The following is a 24379-nucleotide window of genomic DNA, read 5'->3' on the forward strand; positions in this document are numbered from 1 at the left end:
CAATCTCCTCCCTTGACCTGCTGGCCACGCTGCTGTTGATGCAGCCCATGATACAGTTGGCTTTCTGGGCTGCAAAAACTGCCCCAAACCTGGCCCAGCCACCCCCCATCAAGGACTGCAGGAGGCTGACGGTGGTGGGATTGGGTTTAACAAGTCCAGCTACAGCCAGGGGCTCCAGGACCCCTCACGCCAACCGGCACCAAACCGCGTCTGCTTCCCCCCCAGACCCTCGCTGAGCAGACATCAGCTCTGACCCTCTGCAGGTTTTGGACCAGAGCATCACGAAGCACAGCAGGTGGGGGAAAGCAGCACCTCTTCCCTCCTCGAGGTATCAAAAAACCTTATTGATAAAACTTAAAAAGAGAGTTTACAAATAGGAAACAAAAAAACTTGGCACCTATTAATAAAAGCCTCAGGCAACAGCTTCTGTCTGGAGCCCACCTGCTGCAGCTGATGGACCAATTAGGCAGCTTTGCAATTAATGGGGGACACAATCGAGTCCCCCCTGTCTCCCCAAATTGTCCCAGCCTGGGGGTGGCTGTTTGGGTTCCCCCTGACAGCGTTCAGACTAACCCTCTTCCCCTTCAGCTCAAACAGCTTGGGAGTGCTCAGGTGGCTCCGGGCAGGGCTGCAAGAGCCCAGTGGTTCACAAGAGAAAAAACAAGGTACTTTCAGGGATCCCCAAGGCTTCGTGTGAGCCTGGGCTCACGCCAGGCTGAGGCATGGACCCAACTTGTGTGTGGGACTGTAGCAGGCACCACTGCTGAGAGGGAGCTCCATGTCTGCAGGATCAAACAAACAATGCTGCCACTTGCAGCTCCCGACCTCGGCACTGCAGGAGGCTGAGGGGCTCCCCTGGCCCTGCAGAGCTGCTTCTGTGCCTGCCCTTCCAAGCCTTGAAAGAGAAAAAAGCAGTCCCTGCCTGCTCAGCCACTGCCCCCTTTGGCCCCTTCTGCTGCACAACTGGTGGGAAGGAGAACAAACCGGAACGAACTGTCCACCCAAGCACAACTGACACCATTTCAAAATCTGAAGCCCCTGACTGCAGGGCTTGGGCAAGCAAAAATACCTCAGGTCAAGCTTTGTAAAAGCCAGAAGGGCAGATCGATGCTGCAGCTGTGCCTCTTGGGAGGCACTTGATCTCCTCTGCTGCTCTCAGCTCGGGCCAAAATCCCCTGAAGGGAAACGACCCAAAGTCCCCTGAAGGGATGAGGCTGCTGGTGTGACAGGAGCTCAGTCTCCAACGCTGCCTGAAGGCTTTGGCACTTTCTGCAGCTGCAAGTGCTGCCAGATCCAAGCCTGTCATTACTGCTGGCCCCTTGGAGTGCAAGGAAAGAGCAGAGCTAATGCATAGTTATAAAGCTGATACTGAGAAACATCCCAGGAGTAATTAATCCCACTCGCGCAATTAGTGAAGCTACACTGGCTCAGCCCAGAGCCCATCTAAGCTCAGTCTCCAGCCACAGTTACAGACAGGAGGGCTGGAGCAGGGAGGGGACAGGGCAATCACCATCCCTGGGTTCTTCCCAGGTCCTGGAGACCAGGAATGAACAAAAAAGGCTTTTCCCCTTGTTTGATTTGGTCCAAAAAATTGTGCTTCAGAGAGCAGGAAAAGCATCAGCCATGGCTGTTTGCAGATGCTTTGTCTCCTCACCTACCTATTGGAATACGTTTAAAAACCCGTTTCATTTAACCTTCTCTCCCCCAAATTATACTCACTCTGTGAGCCAGGGATCAGTACAGAGTAGGAGCAACAGCTCAGGGTGGTTACAGATAAGGGAGAACGGTGTTCTGTCCCAGAAAATTCTTTGGAAAAACCTCCTGATTTTTTCTTGAGTACTGATGGCTTTTAAAACTGCTCAGTTCTCAGTTAATGCTCCAAGGGCAATGATGAACCTCCCATTCCCAAAGGGAACTTCACTGTGGTTCATCATTCAGTGTGACTGGGAAGCTCAGAGCAAACATGGACATGGAGCATTTCACCATCTCCAAGCAGACACTGGGAGAACAAAGCTCTTAAAGCTGGTGGGATGGAAATGGCACTGGGCTGAATGGGGTGGGGGCTCTGGTCACTACTGTGTCCTGGAGCCTGTGCTGGTGGAGCCAACAGGGGCTCTGGACCCTAATCCCCCTGAGTTAATCCATACCTGATGTCTCTGAGCTGCATCACACCTCTAATGCCCTGGTCTGCATTCCTAATTTCACTGTGTCACCCTCAGCACCTCCCTCAGATGCAAAGAGCCTGAATAAGTGAGACTGCTCTGCCACCAGGTCACACAGGGTGCTGGGAGGCCACGCCCGACCTCGGGCTCCAGTTGGAACCTCCTACATTCATGTCCACACATCAGCAGCTACAGCCTCATTACACTCTGGTTGCCACCAGTGTCCATAAATGCTGCTGTGAAGAGCTGGCACCCAAGCCCCTGGGCAGCTTCCAACTCAGGGCTGCTGCTGGCAGGGAGGTGTGGAAGACCCACCAGGAGGGAGCTTCCCTCCTGCACCAGATTCTGCTCCTCACAAGTGTTCAGTCATAATTCAAAGCTGTTCTCCACGATTCAACACACAGTCCAGTCCTTGAGCTTCCAGGTGATGCCTGGGATAGATATGCTTCACTACAGAGTCTGAACAGGAGCTGAAGAAACATGAGGGTGAGCAGCAAACTGAGGTGTGTGCACTGAGAATGTTTATAGATTCATTTTCATTCCTGTAAAAGTCTGCCTGAACTCAAAAGGGCAGGTTATACTCAAACCAACATCCAGAGTGAAGCCCCTGTCCTGGGACTGTGAGCATCTTAACACCAGCGTCTGCCATGAAGGTGAGGAAGAGCTGCTGTAATCAAAATAGATCTCTGAAGTCTTTGGCCATCTCTGTGGGGCATTCAGGTGCCTTTGTTTTTAGGTCTGCAGGTATGGTTTTGCTCTTTGCAGTCCTTCCTTCAAGAACTGGAGGTAAGTTGCAGTAGAAGGGTCTTCAAAATTGGATGAGAAACTAAAGATGCTACTTTCAGCATCTTCAGGCTTCATAGAAGTAATATCCAGGAAGTAGTTGGCATTGATATGGTGAACCTGGGAAAGAAAACAGATGAGGAAAGGAGACTTTAAGGGCCAGAACAATTCCCCATCCACTGCCTTGGCCTCTATCCAGGACACAGGTGACAAGACTGTAACAACTCTTGAAGAATCTCTAATACTTTGCAGATGCTAATTAAGCATCTGGGATCCTGGTTTGCATTTTACAGTCAGAGAAAGATGTGTGAAAGACAACGGTTTATTTCTTTCCCCTAGAGTGGTGACCCCTCATGTAGGTTAAGAAAAAGATGAAGGTGATTTGGGAAAGACCCTGGAGGTGTAAAACTGAGCTCTGTGTCACCAGCTAATACCTGGCAAGCCTGGGGCACAGTCAGATCAGCCTTGGCAGGTCCTCCCCCCTGCAGACAGACAGACAGACAAACAGACACACACCCCACCAAGACACTGCCAAGAGTCAGGAGCTGCTGTTGTCCTTGACATCCAAGACAGGGGGACTGCTGGGGGGAACAGCAGAGCCCAAGTGTGTGGCCTTGCTCATGGCTGATCTGCTGTGACAAACTTGGGGATCAAGAGAAAGATTAGTGGGCTAGAAGGTGCTGAGAAGGAGAGATTTTCTCCAGAGCATGAGCACAAGGGACAATGGGTGCAGGAAACAAGCTGCAATGACTTCCCAAGATCACCAATTCCAATCAGGGACAACGAAAACTACAAGCAGACATTGGATTCAAGTCTGGTTGTTTCCACACTCAGAGCTGCTGCTGCTCTGCCTCTGAATAACTAGAGATTTGTTTCAGATTTCTTGGCAGAGCTGCTGTCTGTCTGGCTCAGCATCCCTAGAAGCACAGCACCTGAGGGACTACAGCTCCACAAAGGCTCAAGGAGCCAGGCAGTGGCTGGGGGAGTGGACACTGGCTTCAGGGTCTGCAGATGACCCTGAAGAGAACAAATTCTAACAGGAAGAGCCAAGTGCAGCTGAAGGAGTAAGGGACGTACCACCGTGCCGTTGGGGAGGCAGATGATCATCTCCACAGGGAAGTTGTATTTCTCCAGGTGCAGGTCAGCCAGCTTGCTGTAGAACTCATTCTCTCTGTTGGTCTGTAAGGAGGCCCCAAAGGAACAGGTTTGCACACACCAAAACTAGCAGAACTAGCAGAACACTGATGGCAGGAGAAAGAGCTAGGGACCAAAGAGCTGGTTTGCAGCACTGTGGTGACAGGTTCCGCTCCTGAGCTGCTTTACTACTCCCTTTTAGTCAGTCTCCCTTTCACACTTCAGCTATAGTTTTTCTCCCCAAACAATAAAATCACCCCATTTTCTTAGCCTGCCTCCTCCTGGTGTTACAGAGTCACAGAATTATTGAAGATGGAGACCTCTGAGATCATCAAGCCCAGTGTTCCCTTGGCCCCTGCAGCCACAAGGACACGGGAGACTTGGAGCTGAAATCCCCCCTCCTGCTGGCACCCCCCTGCCTGGCATCCTCTGCATTCATCAGCACTGAAGGCAAAGAAGGCAGCCGTGGCTGTGACACCCACCTGCAGCTCCTCCAGCTCCTTCACCAGTGACCAGCTGCTGATGAAGCTCTGGTTCAGCAGGGCGAGGACGGGCGAACTTTCCAGGACGGTCTCCCGGAGAGTTCGCCCCGAACCTGGCACAGGAAGAGAGACACACAGGGGTTTGCTGAGTTTCCTGAGATGACTGTTGCCATGCCTGATGCCACCACCATGTCACCTCTCTGACTGCTGGGGCAGATAATTCAGGCTCCCCCCAGACCAGTCTATTGTCTTCTTTCTCCTTTGCTGGCAGTTTCCCACAGGTGACTCTTTTCTGTGTGTGCTGCTGGTGGAGAAGACTCACCAGAGCAGCCCCCAGCCACCTGCAAGGCCACAGAAGGACCAGGCCAAGCTTGCCATGGCTGAGCAGAGCCCATCCATACTGGAGAGACCAGCTCCCTGAACCCCAGCTCTTCACACCATTCCTCCAGCCACGCTGGGAATGTCCTCACCTCAGCAGGACTGGTCATCCAGGGCACCCCACAGCAGGATTGAGTGCACCAGCTTCTTTTCTGCTTTTGCTCTCTCAAAAGCTTGGGTGAAGGGAAGATAGGAGACCTGGGGACAGAGAGATGGCTTGAGAAACAGACATAGAACAGCCCACCTCAAATATGAGCAGGGTCTGAAGGAACCAGACCTGCCACATCCCACAGGTGACACACACAGAGTTTAATGTGGAGCAGATCCTGCAGAATAAATCAAGTGACAACCATGGTGCACACCCCAGGGACAACTTCATCTCCTGGTGAGACCACAGGGAGCTTCTCACAGCACATGGGCTGTTACTGGCACCCAGAGCCCCACCTTTACACACTGCAGACCATCTGCACAACTGCAGCCAGCCTGCCTGCAAACCCACCTCAGCAGCCTGGGAAACCTGGCCTGGAGATATTTTTTTACAAAACCTGACTGAAATGGCCTAAAAACTGGCTGTGAGGGACCCTGCACAAAGACTGTTCCAATCACTTGAATGAAGGGAACTTTATTAACATCTTGGCAGCTCAAAGAGACATTTGTAAGTTCAGACACAAGGAGGCAGCCATTGAAACGTGTCCCTTCAGCCAAGGAAGTGGTGACAGGCAGTAGCCATCTGCTCCACAGGCTACTGGCATGGTAAATAGTTTGGGTCACCCAGTGCTATAAATTTGTGTCTCAGTGGGGGATGCAGAGGCACAGGCAGACTGTGTTTTGTGCTGATAAGGAAAGCTTGGTCCAAAGGTAGCTGAACATTGCAGAAGTAACACCAGAGGAAAACCATTTGTAAGCAGCACAATCACCTGCTCCACTCAGAAATGGCATCAGCAGCTACTGATAAGAGGAAGGAAGGATGAACCAACATTTACAACACAAGCCTGGGACACATGACATCCAAGCTTTGCTCATGCCTGTGCTGCTGTGTGACCCCAAATGGTCTTTCAGAGCTGCTGGGCTCCCTCCTCTGGAAACTGGGTGGCCAGTAAGCCACACATGCTGAACTGGGACACCCTCACACTACTCTGAACGCTCATCACATCGTGGCCTCTGGTTTCTGCTGGTTCTCGAGGTGACTGGACATCTTGGTGAAGATGACCTGCCCCAAATAATCATGCTAAGGAAAAGCCCAGCCCCTTTCTCACCTTCTTAAATGGATACATGGCCACTTCCAGCTTCTGGGCTGCCTCTTCCCAGGGGATTTCCTGTTGCCAGGTTATCTCTTCAAACACAAACTGAATGGGTTCTCCTGAGGGATCCCTGCTGTCAATCACATTCCCGTTCTCATCATGGATCACAGAGGGGATCGAAGGCCCTGTCGATTCCAACTCCATCTGCAGGAGAACAGGCCAGGTTGGAACACTGCAGACATCCCACTCCTGGTTTTTCTGTACTCCAGGACAGGGTAAAGATGTAATGTAAGATTGTGCAGCTTCTAACGAAGATACAGCTTGATCTGTTGTCTCCTGGAGCTGCACTTTACCAGCTGCAGGTGTGTTTTATTGGGGAATAGCAGGAAAGCAGCTTCATTTCCTTCACTTACTGCCTGACTGTGCTCACTAGATTGGAGATGCATGAGCCCTGTTCACTCCATGTTTCCACCTTTCCAGTGCAGATTTTTGACTGTGGGACCCCAGATCCTTAAAATCACTGGGATGTGCAGAGTTAGTTTGAAGCTCTTGCTCATCCCACCAGCACAGCCCTTACACAGCCCGCCGGCAGCCACAAGAGGGTGCAACAGGGAAAGCTGAAATGATTCTCTAAGTCTCTTTCCGGACTTCAGGCAATTAAAAAGAAACATGGATCTAGTTTAGGAGAAAATGGGACTGTTAAATTCAGACATTCAAAATTCTGACTTATGTGTCCTGTCCCAAGAGCTGGGATTACCACAAATTAGGGGAATAACCTCATGCAGTTTCTAAATTCAGACACACTGTTGTTCATACTCCCTGCCAGGCTCAGCTCCTAATCTTCCCCACTGCCTGTCAGACAACTTTTTAAATATGGAAAAAGTCACATAACTCCAGGAGCTTAGGATTTAACCCACACAGAGGGGAGAAAATACAATATCACAAGAACTGGCAAGAGGGAGGCACACAGCTGCAGAGGACATGCAGAGATCAAGAGAGATTATATTGTTATATTGAAATGTTCAAGGGAAAGCTCTAAAGAAGAGGGATAACAGAGGTTATGCAGCTTAGGGGCATGGCAGCACAAATCCTGCTGAGATCCTGCACGCACACAGAGGACTGAGAGGGACTCCAGACCTGAGGCAGGTAACCAATGTCCACTTCCATGTTGCTGCTTTCACTTGCCCCGTACAGCCACTCCATGTCCACGTTCAGGGACCTGAAAGGTGAACCCAGAACGTTCAGAGTCATGTATGGGAAAATCCAGACAAATTAGGACATCCAATGCTTCTCTTGCAGGGCCAGCACTGAAGCCCAGAGCCTCTGGCTTCTTGGAGATCACCATGTTCCCTGCACCAAACCAGCAACACTAGATCCCTGCTGGATCAGGGCCCAGGCACCCACCCAACACCTTGTGCAAATGAGCTCACACCTTTGAGCACTGTCACAGTGAGGAAGGGAGAGATGTCTTTGCTCCCCCTTCCTTCCCAGCACTTAACTTGGACATTCTGATCCTGCTGAACTTTTAAAAATGTTTTTTGGAAGCAAAAGGCTTTTGTAAGGAGCTGCTGGCAGAGCTGGAAGTGTCTGCTTGCTCTAACAAATGTGCTGACAGAGCCATAGGGACCGAGTCGCCAGGGTAATGTTATAATGGCATTTTCACTCCAGCCTTCACGGGCAAAAAGATTTGAAGCTGCTTTCCCTTAAAATGCTTCCAGCTGCTTGCCAAAGAACAGGAATGAGCTAGTGTGAAGCTACACACACAAAACCTGTGAAGCACCAAGCAAAAAGCAGGCTGAAGCAAGATCATCAGGCTTTGCTGAACTTCACTGCCCTGACCCAGGCACCTGGATTGCCAGTGGCTGCCCCTCCACACCCTGCCCATCCCCCCCATCCTCCAAGTACCAAGGGACAGTTACTGGTGAGTAAATCCCACTCTGAAATGAGTCAGGGATCCTCAGTGACTAGTAGAGATGCATTTGCCAGTTTTACAGGCAACTGCAGAGCTCAATTCACTCAGATCTTCCAGGGACTTGGCTGAAAAGCCTGAGCCAGGTTGTGCAGGAACATCCCTCCCCAGCTCTATGTCCCCAGCAACCTCTGCCCTGCCCCTCCCCTGTCCCTCCTCTGCCCTTGTCCTTCCCTGCCTCTTCTAAGCCAGATGTTCCCCCCCAGACCTGTTGATAATCAGCTGTTCCTGAAAAATTGCATCAGAACCAGATCAGGGAGCAACTGTGTCTGGAGAATTGAGGACAGGATGACTGTGGTGACCTCTGGCAGGGAGGGATGTGTGGGGAGAGCAGATACGCAAAGAGCAGAACCAGCCTGTCCAAAGCTCAGACTGCAGACCTGCCTTCCCTGCACAGACCAGGATGCCCACATACCATAAGGGACAGGGCTGTCACTGCACTCTTGCTATAAAAAAAGATCCCACCAGCCTCCATGGATCCCAGTTTTGCACAGGACAGGATCCTAGAGTCCCTGGGTTCCACTGGGCTCCACTGACAACAACCCCCAAGCCTGTTCAGCAGTCAGAAAGAGAGAGAAAAAACTGTACCTGTTGTTAGGGACATAGAGCTTAAACTCTCGGACATGGGAAGAGTCCTTGGAGAGGATGATGTGACCTGTGAACTGGCCTGGGGAAAACCAGAAGGGAAAGTCTGGTGGCTCATTCAGCTGGAACTCAGCATGGATCCTGAAATGAGAAAGGAAAATCAGCTGCAGTGCTGGGAGGAAAGAATGGATCGTGCACTGCAGATAACAGCAGGGAGAAGTTATCTCCAGGCACCAGAAATTATGAAGCTAAATTGGGGCAGAGAGGATCAGTTCAAAAAGCTTTTCATGTCATACAAGGGAGAGGGTAAAGACTGGAGCAGATCCCCTGCCTGGGTCAGGATCATCTCCAATATTGATGCCTTCCCACCCAAATCAGTCTGTGATTCTATGAAGAGCCCCCAAGCCTTTCCCCAACACCCTGATCCTGTGGCCTTACCTGAAGGCTATGGTGTAGTAGAAGGTGCTGATGGCTTGGATGCAGGCCACAGCTCCCTGGGGAGCAAAGCGGGTCCTGACAAAGGGGCGTGGGTGGAACATGCTCAGAAGCTTGTGGATTATGATCTAGGGCAAGAATTGCAAAAAAAGCCAAAAACAAGAACCCTGCAGATCAGCTGCAGCTCCAGAGTAACTCCCCACCCGATCAAAATGGCAAGAGAACTGCTGTGTCTTAAAAATTGGCTCAGAGACCTACTCAATCACAACACAAGGAGATAAAGTGAGAGGCAGCTTTCAAAAATAAATCCACCTTCGATGGTTTTTCTGCCATTCCCACTGTTTGCATGTTTCCATCATCCCAGTGGGCTGAACGTCCTAGTACAGTGTAGTGACCTGTGAGGCTGCCTCCATCAATACCACTGAAGCCTGGGAAGTGTGGGTGTGCAATCAATAACCACACCAGGCTGTGAAGATGTATCAGCTCTGTGATCACCAACACCTGCCCACGCCCCCAGAGGGGCAGACACGTTGGGCCTTGCAAACCATGTGCAATGTGGTTTTGTTTCTCTTGTCAATGACATGCTCACCTCTGGGGTGGCACTTGGCAACTGTTCCACAAGACACAATCACTTCATACAAGTGATTCCTGAAAAACCTTCTCCCTCCCTTCTTGGCCTGGCAAGACTAGCCTAAAAATGAAAACACTTGAATGAAGCAAGATGAATACTCAAGTCAGTCTCATCTGGCCATGACAAACACTCTGAGCTCTGTTTTACCTCCAATTTAGAAGGCTCTGCTCCTGGCTCTATGATGCATTATTGCTCCTTTAGAAAGTCCAGGGAGACATAATGCAACAGCCTTGTCTGCTCCAGGGACTCCTGCAATTCATCTGGCCTGTAAGGCAGAACACTCACACAAACTACCTCTAAGTTATATAGAAACTGAGTTTCATATCTCACCTCTTTGCCCTTCGGAGGTGGAGGGTAAAATCTGTTGTTGGAAAGATACCCAGTGAAGATGTTCAATTCACTAGGAATTATCCACCATGGATCTCCAAGATCCAGTTTATTCTTTGGAGGAAGAAAGGCTTTAAACTGCCTGGCAAGCATCACACTCTCAGGGGCTGCAGGGGCAGTCCAGTTCCTCAGCCCAGCCAGAGCAACGTGAGAAATCTGTGAACAGAAGATACTATCAGAGCCTAGACTGGACTCTTCAAAAGTGCAGTAAAGCTGATGAATGTAAGTAGGATTTGGAGGAGGGGAAAAAAAATCTACCACATTTTAAATTCCTCCTACTACCCCAAACACCACCAAATAGTTCTGTCAACTTTCAGTTATGGGAGTAATGGGAAATGGGAGACAGGGGAACATGCCACATCACACTGCTGCTTTTGGATTTAGCTGCAGAAAAGCCATCCCTAATGTCTGCTTCAGGCTTCCCAGGGTGTGTTAATTGGGGCACAGTGCTGCTGAGTGCCCTGGAAACAATGAAACGCTGCAGAAAGCAGTGAGCTCGCTCTGTCAGAGCAAATCCCAGGGGCTGCAGTTAAAATCACCTCCCACTCCTGATGCACTAGCACTTCTTCCTGGTGATGTTACCAGCCCACAGGATGTGTTTACACCAGAATTTCTGGCCACACACATCCTGCATGATACCTACTCCCAAGAAACCATCTTTGCTCTTCGTCATTGTTTCCATGACCAAAGGCTGGAATTTAGCCACAATGGACAAGGTCTCCCCACTCGGATCAGGCGTCTCCTCCTCTTCAAACTCTGAGATGGGAGCAACCCCTAAACAAAGGGACAAGAATTTTAGCAGCTGTTTTCCCTCCCTCCCCTTTGAAGCAATTGTGAAGCGATTACACATTTATCCTGGCAAATCCAGGAGCACTGGGAGCTTCCCAGCTGTCCCTACTCTGCAGAACTTAAGACCCACCTCTGAGATGAACTGAAGAGGAGCACTCCTGTTAGTGGACAACTCTCTAAGCCCTGTGGCTCAGTGGAGCAGTCTCATGTCACCCCAGAGGGATCACAACACCCACAGTAGCCAATTTATTACAGCACAAGCAAACAACTGTCTGTATTTCAAGTGCACTGTAAGCTCTCCTGCATATCACACCACCACACTTCTTCCGGCTTGGCTCCACCAGGAGACATTTGTCACAGGCTGATATGGTCTCCAAACATCATGTCTCACAGTTCCTATTTCAGAGAGGCTGCTACAGCCAGAGGAGTGTGTGAATGAAATGCTGTGAGTTATTAACAGTTTTGGCCTAGCCTGGGCTGAGCTGAATTTGTTGCATTCACCCATCCCAAATCCCCTTTAAGCTTTAGACAAAGTAACTTATGCACTTTGCTAGTCCAGCAATGGGATCTTCTGTCTTCTAAAAACTCTACTTTGTCAGATTCATGTCTAGTGCTTAGGCCTTTTCAAAAATAGATAAAGCTTAGCAGCCTCTCTTCATGTAAATAAAACCCAAACCAGCACCCAGAAAAAAAGAAAGACATGAATAAAAACTGTGGACTGCATCATCTTTGGCTTGTGCTCGGTCTGTGCAGAGAGCTCTGCAGGCAGACAGATACCAACCTGTCAGCTTCTCAGCTATGGGCTTGAACTCCTCTGGACTGAGGTACAGATCGTTGTTTGTGTCCAGAGAAGAGAAGAGAAACAGCCCCTCACTTCCCAAAGACTTCAGTGCCAGCTCCTAGGTCAGGAAAAAAAGGCAAAATGAGATTTCATTCCAACCTCCTGCAGAAATTCACTCCAGCCCCTCGCTCAGCTTTGGAGTTAATTTGCATTCTTTCCAGCACACAAACACAGCCATCAAATCGAAAGATTAACCACCACTTGGCAGGATTTGGTGCTATTTACCATAGGGATGGGAGTCCAGGAACTGTTGGCATGAGAATATTAAAACTACATCTGGCTAAGTAATTAAAACAGAATCATTTGCTCAGAGTTGGCCTCACAGTCTTTTGTCAGGAAATATTTTCCACTTTTTTTCCAGATAGTTGGTCCTAAACCTGCAGATATTCAGAGCACCTGGAGATGGTGATTTCTGTAGTTAAGTGATGTGCAGTGAAACAGAAGCAGTCAGATACATGACTGCCCACAGTACAAAAACACAAAGGAAATGAACCAAGGCCTTGTAACGCTGCAGAAAGCAACTTAACTGATGCCCATGCTGAGATCCACGCCAGCATTCCTGCACACAACCACCCTGCTCTCCTCAGGTTCCCCTCCACGTCTCCAGCCTCAGGGCTGGATAGAACATCTTGGCCCCCTGCTCCACAGGGAGCACTGCCTACCCATTCAGCCACACACCGGGGAGCCACAAATCCCAGAGTCTTCTTCAAAAACTTCTGCAAGATTCCAGCCACCCTGTGCCTCAGTTTCTCCCTCTGTGCTTCAGTTTCTCCCTCTGTGCCTCAGTTTCTCCCTCTGCAAAGCCCACGTGGAGATCATCCCCTGGAAAACCCCACTGAAACACAACATCTCCCTTGGAGTAGCCCCAGAAAGGCTCCAGATGCTTCGAGTCATTTCCACTCGGCACTGAAGGGAAGGGGATGACTTGCAGGCAGAACAAGAGAGCTCCAAGTTGGTGTGAGAGGAAGGGAGAGACATTCAGCCAGTCAGACAAGCCTGAGCCCTGCCAGCCAGGCTGTACCACATCCCCTGTGACTCACATTTTGGGGCAGCTTCCCCTGCCACCCCCATAAAAGCCCAAAGCTGCAAGGATAAATACTCTGTATTCTGCTGTTTAGCCGTGTTAATTCTCTGTTGCCTGCAGCACCATTACCATCCCCAGAGCTCCCAAACTAGTTTATTTTCCATCTGTTGCCTGCCAGCCTGAAGCAGCACTAATGCAGCCTGGAAGGCTTTGCTCCTGTCAACTGCAGCAACAAAAGCACTTAAGAGCCTTCCAGGGCAGTTTCAGGACTGAAAGAGAGAGAAATAAAGGCCCTGGAATACAACCAGACGTCTGGACACAAACATGGCTGAGGAAGGAGAAGGAGGGGAGTGCTACAGCTGAAGACAGGAATGGAGGAACAAGATGATTGTGTATCTGCACACAGGAACAATCCACATGCCTGGGGTCAAAACTGTGCCTTCGTCCCCCAGATGAATGGAGATGCACATCCTTGGCCCTATTAAGAGCTAACGGCATCTTCCTGAGCAACTGCCCTGTTCCCTGGCAGGCAGGTGCCAGGGTCATGTCATGAAGTTTTGGGCCAGGCTTCAGTCCCCCTCTCAGCTCTGGATCTTGCTTGTGCTGGGCACATAATGCATTAACCTCATAAGGGGTTAATCGTTCACTGAGGATCACTCACTGTCTGGGAGCTGGGGTGCAGGGAAGTGTTCTGGGAGCAGAGGCTGTCCTGGATGTGTACTGAGCTCTGAAGGGTTGGTCCATTTCCTAGCCCTCTCCACGGCACGTCAGTGATTCCCTGCTGATGAATCTTTTTGAGTCCTTCTTATTTTTGCACTTCACAGACACAGACCTCAAGGGATGGGAGCCAAATGAGCAGCTAAGTTTTTAGTTGGTTAGACGGCCTGCTGCTGTGTTAGGAAAAAGCCATGATCATTTAACAGGGCTGGAGGCAGAAAGAGAACCAGTTATACCCTATGCATGCAGAAAACTGGGTCTAAGACACCAGAATGTGAAGGGGGGTGACACAAGTGCCTGGTGTTGGATGTTAGCAACCAAAAATCAATGTAAAACATGAAGGGGGGAGACATATGTGCCTGGTGTTGGATGTTAGTATCCAAAAATCAGTGTAGAACGTGAAGGGGGGGATACATGTGCCTGGTGTTGGATGGCAGCATCCAAAAATCAACATACAGACAAAAATTGAGAGCATGATTCCATCCCCACAACCTGTACTTCTACACAGGCTAAGCAATAGGAAACCATCAGCTTCATGACCACCAGAGAAGGATTCCCACACCTCACACACGTGTGCCAGCAGTCAGCTGAACTCGACCTCCCTGCTAACTGGATTGGTAATCAAGCTCCTACCTGCTCCAGAAGATGCCTCCTGCTCCTCCCTGCTCCAGATGCTGTTGCCCTCCCCAGAGCTGCTTCCATCTTTGCTCTCCCAGCAAAGCTTTAACGCTCCAGGCAGCAAGGGCCCAGCACATCAGTTCTGCAAAGCCCTGCAGGACTGATCACTCCCTCTGCAAACATTCCTCTCTCTGCTCCCCGGGCTCGGCAGCAGCGCCAGCCCCTCTACACGGCCTCACCCACCCAGCCAGGGACAACACCCCAAGCACAGAGGAACAAAGACTTCCTGCATCAGTCCTGCAGTAACTGGTCAAAAGGGATGCAAAAAATTACGTTGAAAAGCAGCAGGAGGTATCAGGACTTGGCCTTTTGGTTTCTGATAACACATTGAAGGAAGCTTCTCAGAGCCTGTGGGGATTTTATTTATTTTTTCTTTCTAATCTGAGTTTAAAAAAAACCAAAAAAGTTTCCCTGTTTGTGCCACAGGAGTAAGACTGAGCTTTGTCAATCTCTTTGTAGAGGAGAAAAGTTGTGGTTTTCACAAAGAGTTTTCTTCTCCCACCTAACTGTGGGTTGATTAGCTAAATAAACACTTCCAGAGAAGTATGTATGTAAGTATGTGTAAGAGGTATGATTTAAGCCAGATGAAGGAAAAATAAAAACCTTGTGCTGCTCAAATTTCCTCTCCAGCAGAGCCCAGTCACAGCCTGTCCTCTGGGACAAACAAAACCTCCAGGAGACCTGGTTTTGTGTCAGGCAGCCCGTGAAGGACTATCCTGACCCTTCTGTCCTTCTCAAAAGATTCTTCTAATTAACTGGTTTGAGTCATTTTCCCCTTTTTTGCAATGCAAGAGAAAAAGCAAAGAGCTGTCCTTTGAAAAACACTTGTCTTTTTACTACAGAAAGACCAAGAGAAAAAGAGCCAGGGGCAATATGACCTTTAACAAAGGCCTGATCCCTCCAAAGCAGGAGTTAGCCGCTGGAATTATATGGATTACAATCCAAACCAATGTCAATCAGCCTAATAAAAAAAAAAACACAACACCCACAAAACCCCTCAAAAATCCTTCCCATTTTTCAGCTCACATCCTCCATTATTTTCCTTTTTCTACAGTCAGGGCAGATCTGCCCAAGATCATCATTTCTAGCACAAGAACCCACCACAGCTCTGTGGTTGTTTCAGCCTGCTGGTGGCCACCACACTCCCTGTGGCCACCACAATCCCTGTGGCCACCACAGCACTGCAAAACCTCAGCCTGGCAGCGGCCACCTCAAGCCTGTATCCACTGTTGTGTGGCAAGCACCACATCTCAATGGTCCCCTCAGCCTGGTGGTGACTACCAGAGCTTGACAGTGGCCACCTGAGGCTCCATGACAGCTGACGTCTGGTGATCCTTGCAGTCTGGAGAGAGCTGGCTGCCAGAGTTTTGTGGTCCCCACAGCCTGGTGGTGGCCACTTCAAGCTCCACAGCAGCTGATCCTTGGCTTTCCCCACAGCCTGGCAGTGGCTGCCAAGGCTTGTTGGTCACCACAGCCCAGCGGTGGCCACCTCAAGGCTGCAGCCACCAACGTCCCACGGCCACCACAGCTCCCTGGTGGCCACCACAGCTCCCTGGTCCTCTCAGCCTCATGATGGTCACCTCAACCCAGCAGCCACCCATGTCGGTCAGTCACCTCAGCCCAGCAGCAGCCACCTCAGCCTCATGGCCTTCTCAGCCCCAGTGGTCCTCAATGCCCGCTGGCCACAGCCAACTCCACCCCGGTGGCCACCGCCGTCTGGAAGCTGCCTCCGCCCGCCTGCTGGTCCCCTCAGCCCGGCCACAACCACCTCAGCCCCCGTGGCCACCCCTGCCTGGGGGTTACCTCGACCCCCGCGGCCATCTCAACCCTGGCGGCCACCGATGCCTGGCGGTCCCCCCAGCCTAGCAGCAGCCACCTCAGCCCCCGCAGCCCCCCGAACGCCCGCGGTTCCCTCAGCTTCCACCGCCCCGACCCTCACGGCGCTGCCCGCCATGTCCTCCCTCCCCTCAGCGAGGGGCAGCGCGGCCTCACGACCGGCTCTCCTCCTCCTCCTCCTCCCCCCGCCAACCTCCCGCCCCTTCCCCCTTTTACCTGCTGCCGGGCCACTTCAGCGTCCCGATAATATTTAACGGCGACTAAAGCCGCGAGAGCGGCGAGGGCCAAAGCCAGGCGCGGTGGGGCCGCGCCGGGACCCGCCATTGACCCGCTCTCCTTCAGCGCTGCCGCCGCTTCGCCGCCATGGCCGCGGCGGGGGAGGCGTCTGCGGGCTGAGCCGGGCGAGGAGGGGCTGGAGCCCGAGTCCTCCCCTCGGCGGGGGAACAGGAGCCGGGGAAGGGGGGAGAGGAGCCGGGGAAGCGGGAAGAGGCCCCGTCCGGCCCCTCTCCCCCTTTCTCCAGGCCGAGACTCCCGCGCAGTCGGGAGGAAAAACCCGCTATATGGTTTCATCTCCCCCAAAATACCCCATTTCTTTATTTTTTTTTTTTCCTTTGGGGACACAAATCAGCTATAAGCGGCTTTGCTTGCAGCGATCTCACCGAGGTGCGAGCCCCGGGATGGCAGGGAACAGCCGCGGGGCTCATCGGCGCCCACCGCCCCTCCGGCTGCTGAGCTGCCGTTCCTGTCACCCCACGTTTCTGAGTAATTTCTACCACCTTTCCCCAACTTTTCCACCCTCCCCCCGTGCCCTTCAGGTTCCACACGGTTGTCTCGTTGCTCCTCTACCAGTGGCTTCGGCCAAGAGATATATATTTAGTCATTTTTAATCTTTCCTCGTAAATCAGTCTCCCGCTCCTCTTTACACGCAATCCTGCTCTGCCGCCGAAATCCCCTGATTGCTGGGGAAGATTTAGTACCGTTTTCTGCTGCTGCAGGGCTAACAGAGCAGAATGTTTGATCTAAGGGTAGTAGGAAGCGTTAGCATTTAATCCTTTGAAGCTTTCGCTGCTTCCTAAGCCTGCCTAATCATTTTTGTTTCAGGTTTAAAGAGCATTTTGGTTGGAGATGAGGAGAGCATGACCAAGCCGCTAAGAGAGCAGCAGTAGCTGCATCAAGGGAGGAGGAAGAGGCTGGTAATCCTGGGCAGAGCAGGCCAGGAGTGGGTGGTTTGCAGCAATTCCTGGGAAAAGACCAAAAAAACCCCAAAATCACACCGTGAACTTTCTTGCAGACCAACAGCCCTTGATGTTTCTCTTGCAGTCACGGTGCCAGCTTGGGCAACACAATGGATCAGCAACAGAATAAGCAATGGGGTTGTTTGGAACTCAGATCAGTGTCCTTACATCTGCATGGCCAAGGGAGGAAGGAGAAGGTTCCTTCTGCCAGCTCCACCAGAGAAGAAAATGTTAATCAAACTCTTTGTTCTCCACCTCCCCATCCGGTGCTTGGGCCATGGGGAGGAGATGGGAGGAACTTAATTAACGAAGCATGGAAATTATGTCTAGGTGCAGAGACAGTTGTGAATGAGTTAAGCACTCCCAACACTTTGAGCAGATGTGCTTTAAAACTTCCCGGACTCATTAGGCTGGGCAGTGAGATGTGGAGAGCTGCTGCTTACCTCAAATAACCTACCAAGTACCTTTAGAGCTACAAAATGTAACACGACAAGATGGCTTTGAAACAGGATAAATGTACTTGGGTGTTTGGGAAATGAGCAAGAGCAAGAGGTGATAAGAGATGACAAAACCTACAGACACCTAGATGGAGAAGGAGACTTGACAGGGTGGCTGGCAGAGCCAAATTTATACCATTTAGAGGAGAAGCAGAAGGGCTCATTTTACACCTAAACCGTTTCCAGTGTCACCAGCAACCATATAACGATGACAAACGGATGAATTATTTGATAGGAAAAAGAATGAAAGACAAAAGGTGAAATAATTCAGGGCATCTGCTGATAACTAATCCTCCTCAAAGGAGAACAAAACCAACAACTCCTGGTTCTACACGGCTGGTTCTTGAGATTACAGATTGCAGTGCTCAGGAAGAATTTTAAATACCCAGACATCTGCTGTGTGGCCCACCCAGGCACACTCGTATCAAAGGAAATCCTCCTGATAACAAGGCAGATTTCCACCAAGAAACTCACCTGGCAGGAAAAACTATCCCAGATTCCCCTTTGCCAGCAGGGAGAGAGTCCAGCTGAAAATGAGAAAAATAGTGAAAAATCAGTAGCAGGGATGAAAAGCTCAGAGCAACCTTTCCTGCAGGAAAGGGATGAGTTTTCCACACGTCAGAGAACAGGCAGTAACTCCAAGTTCCAGGGCAGCACGTTGAGAGCAGAGAAACCCTGTCCTGGTTTAAATTGATGGCCCCATTCCCACAGCCTGAAACCCTGGCCTGTTTCAAAGCCAAAGGGATCACAGTGGAACGGAAAGCAGCACTAAAATCTGAGCTCTGTGCACAAATGGAGAAAGCACCTGGAAACTGAAACCCTCCCTGAGGCAGCAAGTCCTGACCAAAACCATGAATCCTTTGGAAAACAGATCATGGAGGATCCAAGCCTGGTTTCACATGGGGCTTTTCAAAGGGGACAAGAAGACTGGAGGTGTTTGCATCCTGCTCTGGGGATGGGCTGTGACAAAGCTTCACAGCCATGGAAAACACAGTTCATTCTGGAAAAGGAACGGCCAGCGAAGGCTCCGGAGTGAAATGACATTTGACTGTGACATTTCTAAGTGGACCATGTAGTTGAAGAGCAGGAGCCAATGCCTCCTGAATCCCTACGGGCTTCCCAACTCCCTCCTGGCCCTTCCTCTTCAGTAGGAAGCAATCCAACCTGGTGGGTCTCTTCCAGTTCTGACACTCACTGAACAAAAGCCTTTACAAGGCAGGGGTGGTTTATTGAGAGGATTCCTAATCACAGCACAGTATCTGGTTGAGGCTCCACAGGGAATGAAGCCAAAGACCCAAATATGATCAGAAGTAACTGCTGCAACCTTGAAGCTGCTCACACTGGGAGCCAGAGCTCGATTCTGAAACAATTAGATAAACAGATCAGATCAAAATGTCTGTGGAAAAATACTGTCACTGCCAGGCTTTTGAATTCAATAACTAATTCTGCTGAAAGCCTTCCAAGGGAGCTGAATGATGTTGTAAAAAATGAAGTGTGGGTTACAAAAAAGATGTGTTTTGTTTTCTGGAGAGTTTTGTCTTCTCTGGCTTCAGTCAGCCATTCTACAAGTGATAGGTATTAGTTTTCATCTCTACAACTAATGCAACTTTCTTTTATCCTAACTTCACTTACAGGATATTCCTTCTGATGACCACACGTTCTGATGGTGAAAATTAACATGGTAATTGTGGCTCCTGAACTGAAGAGTAACAGGGGAAATGGGAAATAACCTAGGCTGCTCACACCTCCTGCTAAGGTAGCTCAAATACAGAAAAAAAACACCATAAACCAACAACAGAATTCCCACTGGTGTCCCACATGCTTGACACTAAAAGGCAGGAAGGCAACTCAAGACATACACCTTCCCAGATCCTTTCCATTGGACATTTAAAACCAAACCTCTGGTTCAAATATAACACCCAATTTATTTATCTACTCAAAAGTCTGAAAGCAAAGGGGTTCCCACCTGGACAAACAGAAGTTCCACCACCACCTGTTCCCTGCATTGCTGTAGGACAGAAGAATCCCAGTCATGGATCAGGGCCAGGCCTTGGAATAACAGCTGATCCTTGGAACAAATCTGTACTCCTGCTAAACACACACCTGCTTAACTTGGTGCCTGTGATTAACCCACTGGCCTCAGAGATTCCATGTGGGTACCTGTGAGCACAGAGAAGTATTTGCAGAAGTGTGGTCTACAGGGATGGAAACTTTCAAGCATGGTTGCTGGCAACAAAAAGCTGTGACCATGCCTGGTGCAGAGCTCCACATCAGTGTCTTGGCAAGTAAACTTACCACTAAGCTTCACCCTGGCAGGCATGTGGGGCAACTGAACCAGCTCCCTGGTTGTGCTGCAGCCAAGGAAGTGCAGAAAAGCAGCAGCTCCTCTCTGGAAGGGCATCTGCCTTTACTAAGATCATCTTGCTCACTTGTGTGGAAGAGGAAACAAGAGGCGAGTTTTACTGCAATACCAGGGATCTCTTTTGAAAGGAAACTAGAACTGTGCTATTTATCCAGGGGCTTTAAATTTTGCCAAGCAGAGTGTTTTGTGTTAAACCAAAAGCACATTTTTATTTATGGAATTCCCTTAATCCATGATAAAAACACCTCCAAGCTAAGCCAGCTTCCTGGTATCCAAAGCTCTTGGGATAATACAACTCACTCCCAAGATGTTTATTTACCCATAACCATTCCCCTAGGCCAGGCTTACCAGTCAGTATCTTCATCCTCAGGATGATGCTAAGTCCTCAGCTGACACCTTCATTTCTCTTGAGGAATAACAGAGGCATGAATTTAGAAACACATCTTCTCTTTTCACAACTTGCTCAAAGCAACTCTCTCTTCCCCAGGCTGCTCACTGAACCAATTATCAGGAGAATGTCACAAGAAGGAACAAAACACCCCATCCCCAAGGGCCACAGCTTTGCAGTGACCAGAGGGAAAGCTGCTGGGAGGAAGGATGAGGATCCCAGATCCAGCCCTTCTTGCAAGAACTGCTGAGCAGGTACTCACGAGTGCCAGGGTGAGACCAGGAATGGTGTGTGAACAGCTCTGCAGCATCATCCCAAGCTGCCAGTTCAGTGGCTGGATGCAGGGAAGGACGTGGCTTCAATTTTTGACCCTTTTCTTCTGTTACTTCATTCCAGCAACGATGTATATACCGAAGAGCAAACTTGGCTGGAGATTATTTTTTGCTAGAAAAATAAAGACATTTAGGAGAACTCCTGCTAACCCCTATCAGATGGTGAATAAACCATTGCAGGGAGCTGGTGCAGATGGGAACTGCTGTCCAGACTCTGGAAATCAACACCTATTGTGAAATACTCTTCAAATCAACCAGTATTGTCACCTATTTATTGCACGCGTGATGTAACAGGTCCTTGACAGATGGCTTTAAAAAGGATCAACCCAAACATGCTTTTTTATTTTACAAGACTTTTATTCTGTTTCACAGATTTGACTATTGCAGCAGTGAAATTATTACAAGTGACTCATAACATTTAGTTCCAAATAAAAGTAGAAAAACACAAAAACGATGGAGGGAAGTGAAACGCGATGTGACGTGTGGCAAATCTGTTTTAAGAGCAGAGAAAAAGTATACAAAAATACATTAGGATCAAGAATTTTGCAGACAGGTCTTGATTTAGCTACAATTTTGACACCACAATCACAGAATCACAGAATGGTTGAGGCTGGCAGGGACCTCTGGAGGTCCAACCTCCAACCCTGCTCAAGCAGGGCCACCCAGAGCCACTTGTCCAGGACCATGTCCAGGTGGCTCTTCCGTATCTCCAAGGATGGAAGCTCCACAGCATCCCTGGGCAACCTGTGCCACAGCTTGGTCACCCTCAGAGTAAAGAAGTGTTTCCTCATGTTCAGAGGGACCCTCCTGTGGTTGAGGTTGTATCTCTGGTACCATCACTGGGCACCACTGAGAAAAGTCTGGCTCTGTCCTCTTTGCACCCTCCCTTCAGGTATTTATATACATGGGTAAGATCCCCCTGAGCCTCCTCTTCTCTAGGCCAAGCAGCCCCAGCCTTTCCTCAGAGGAGAGATGTTCCAGTTCCTTCATGATCTTCACAGCCCTTTGTTGGACTCTCTCCATTATGTCCATGTCTCTCTTGTACTGATGAGCCTGGAACTGGACACAGCACAACAGGGGTGGCCTCCCCAGTGCTGAGCAGAGGGGAAGGATCCTCCCTCACCCTGTCTAAAGCAGCCCAGGATACCACCAGCCTTCTCTGCAGCAAAGGCACATTGATGGCTTGTGGTCAATTTGGTGTCCACAGGACCCCTAGATCCTTTTCTACTGAGCTGCTGCCCAGCTAGGTGCCCCAGCACACACTGGTGCATGGGGTTGTCCCCTCCCAGGTGCAGGACTTTGCTTGTTGAACTTCACTAGGTTCTTTTCAGTCCATTTCTCCAGCCTGTTGAGGTCCCTCTGGATGTCAGCATGACCCTCTGGTGTATCAGCCACCCCTCCTGGTTTTGTGTCAGCAGCAAACTGTGCCCCACCATCCAGATCATTCCTGTTCTCTGTTCATCCACACAGGCCTCCTGGCTTTTTGCCTGACTTCCTGCACATTGGAATGGAACTCTCTTGAGCTTGGAGGACATGATTCTTGAATATTAATTTGCTTTCTCAAACCCCTCTTTCATTCAGGGTCTTATCCCATGGGGCTTTTCTAAGCAGATCTTTTAAGAGTCTGTCCTGGTTTGAGTCTGCTGACCTCAAGTCCAGGGTTATGAGCTTGCTTTTCACCCTCCTTCCTCCCCTCAGGATGCTGAACTCCACCATCCATCTCATAATCACTGCAGTCAAAGCTGCCTCTGATGTTCACATCCCCAAGGAGCCCCATGAAGACCAGGGCCTGCAAATTCAAACCTCAGGCTGCCTGTATCTGTCTGTAGAGCCTGGTCTACTTGTTCTTCCTGCTCAGGTGGCCTGTAGCAGACACCCACGATACTGTCACTTTTGGCTGTCCTCTCTTTAATCCTCTCAGTCAGCTCCTTGTCCATCCCCAGCCAGACCTCCATGCACTCCAGCTGCTCTCCCACACAAAGGACAACTCTCCTTCCTTGTTCTCCTAGCCTGTCCTTCCTAAGGAGCCTAGAAATCCTACCACCTAGAAAGCACAGTCTATTGAAAACTGTTAATTAGAAAGGTGATAAATCCAAGAGCATTTAAAAGGCAAAAACGAAACAGAAATACAAAGGGGTGTGTGTGTGTGTGTGTGTGTGTGTGAAGTCTATTTTATGGCAAACTTCCAGTCCTTTGGCCACTATAAAGCAAAGTCAGTGGATTTCATATAAATTCTCTGTATAAAGGAATGTCTATGAACTGTGTACAATATGGCCCAGAATAAACATCTCATTATCAGGCTAATAAAGCTCCTCACAGAGGAAAAGAAGGTGCTTATGTCATGGTTTCATCTCTCCAATATAATACTGTCCGGAATTGGACTAGTGCCCCAAAATATCATTTTAGGAACAAGACAAATTCCTTTAATGGAAAGGAAATGCAGTAACCCACCGAGGCTGCAGGAGCAGGGTGCTGGGCAACAGCCTCACTACTGCACACTTGCTTTAAAGTTCGTGTGGTTGATGGGCAGGGGGTGAGCCTCAGTGTTGAACACCCAGTCGTCCAGGGACAGCACGTCATCTTCACAGAACAGAAGATAGAGGTACCTGGAGCCACCAGGCAAGGGTGGGTGGGAAGAAGATGGGACACGAAGGGAGATTAAAGGAAACTCGAGTGGGACTCCAAGCATGCACAAGCAAGGCTGGCCAGCAGGAGTGTGACATAGGCTGCCACTGGCCTCAGCTGCCACGGTTGGTGGTGACATGTTACTTGGCTGCCTGCCTGACTCTCCTGCTGGCAACTCTCACCCCTGGTGCAAAGTGGCAAAATGGGGTGGGCACCTGTGCTCAGCCACCCCTCAAACATTAGTTCCCGCTACCAGCAAAGGCAGATCTGCACCAAGGGGGCAAGCAAATGCAGGCCATGGTTGTGCCTCCTCTGTGTGCAGGACATCAACCTGACAGAGGAGATGGTGTCTCTTAAACCATCAGGGCTAAATTCCAGGGAGCTCAGCATGCAGAGCCTCCCTCTCAGAGCAGCTCTAGCTCACAGAAAGAGTCCTTTAAATTCACCACATGAGCAGAAAACTGGAGAGTGCCAATGAGAGCAGTGGTTCTACAGGAGGAAACTACCCCATAGCCTTGCCCGGTTCCCCCCCCAGAGGATAAGACCTCTCCCTTTTTGGAGACTTATCGAGCAGCCAGGAGTGCTGATGCTCCAGCAATGATGCTACTCTGAAAGGCCTTTGTGCTACTGGACTTACTTCAGAGTCTCTGCGAGGAAAAAACTCTGTTGCATGTTGTCATGGGTTGGGGTTGAGGTGTAAACATCTCGGATGCCAGAAAACCCAGCTTCTACTCTACAGTATTTTTCCAGGGCCTGAGAAAGGAAAAGTAAACCTCAGTAAAACCCAACAGCATTGGACTAACTCATTCATCATCATCAGTTGCATTACAAGTCAGCTTTACAAATCAAATTCCAGGTTTATAGTGCC

The 24379-nt window shown here is 49.9% G+C and overlaps 2 protein-coding genes across 5 annotated transcripts in view; both read right to left on the bottom strand.

Annotated features, from left to right (window-relative positions):
- Positions 1-131: 131 nt before the first annotated feature.
- SELENON (selenoprotein N) lies at positions 132-16476 on the bottom strand. The gene is made up of 12 exons (XM_051638183.1): positions 16289-16476; positions 11758-11875; positions 10831-10961; positions 10131-10343; positions 9173-9297; positions 8738-8875; positions 7318-7399; positions 6196-6384; positions 5032-5137; positions 4562-4674; positions 4023-4124; positions 132-3065 (listed from the first exon to the last, which is right to left on the bottom strand). Exons 1-12 carry the CDS (start codon positions 16394-16396, stop codon positions 2895-2897), a joined length of 1596 nt encoding a protein of 531 aa, XP_051494143.1. The 5' UTR covers positions 16397-16476; the 3' UTR covers positions 132-2894.
- A 4498-nt stretch (positions 16477-20974) lies between these two features.
- Positions 20975-24379, bottom strand: part of MAN1C1 (mannosidase alpha class 1C member 1) — a 67321-nt gene continuing 63916 nt past the window's right edge. For 2 of the 4 annotated variants that reach the window (XM_051638296.1, XM_051638297.1), the window contains exons 12-13: positions 24149-24264; positions 21223-23492 (exon numbers count right to left, since the gene is read on the bottom strand). In XM_051638296.1, coding sequence (XP_051494256.1) covers positions 23375-23492; positions 24149-24264 — 234 coding nt within the window. In that variant the 3' untranslated portion in view covers positions 21223-23374. Of the gene's footprint in view, positions 20999-21222; positions 23493-24148; positions 24265-24379 lie in introns of those variants that run through there. The other 2 variants (XM_051638299.1, XM_051638298.1) reach the window with 2 other exon arrangements.

The sequence above is a fragment of the Apus apus genome, chromosome 21 (assembly GCF_020740795.1).
Source record: "Apus apus isolate bApuApu2 chromosome 21, bApuApu2.pri.cur, whole genome shotgun sequence".
Taxonomy (NCBI): Eukaryota; Metazoa; Chordata; class Aves; order Apodiformes; family Apodidae; genus Apus; species Apus apus.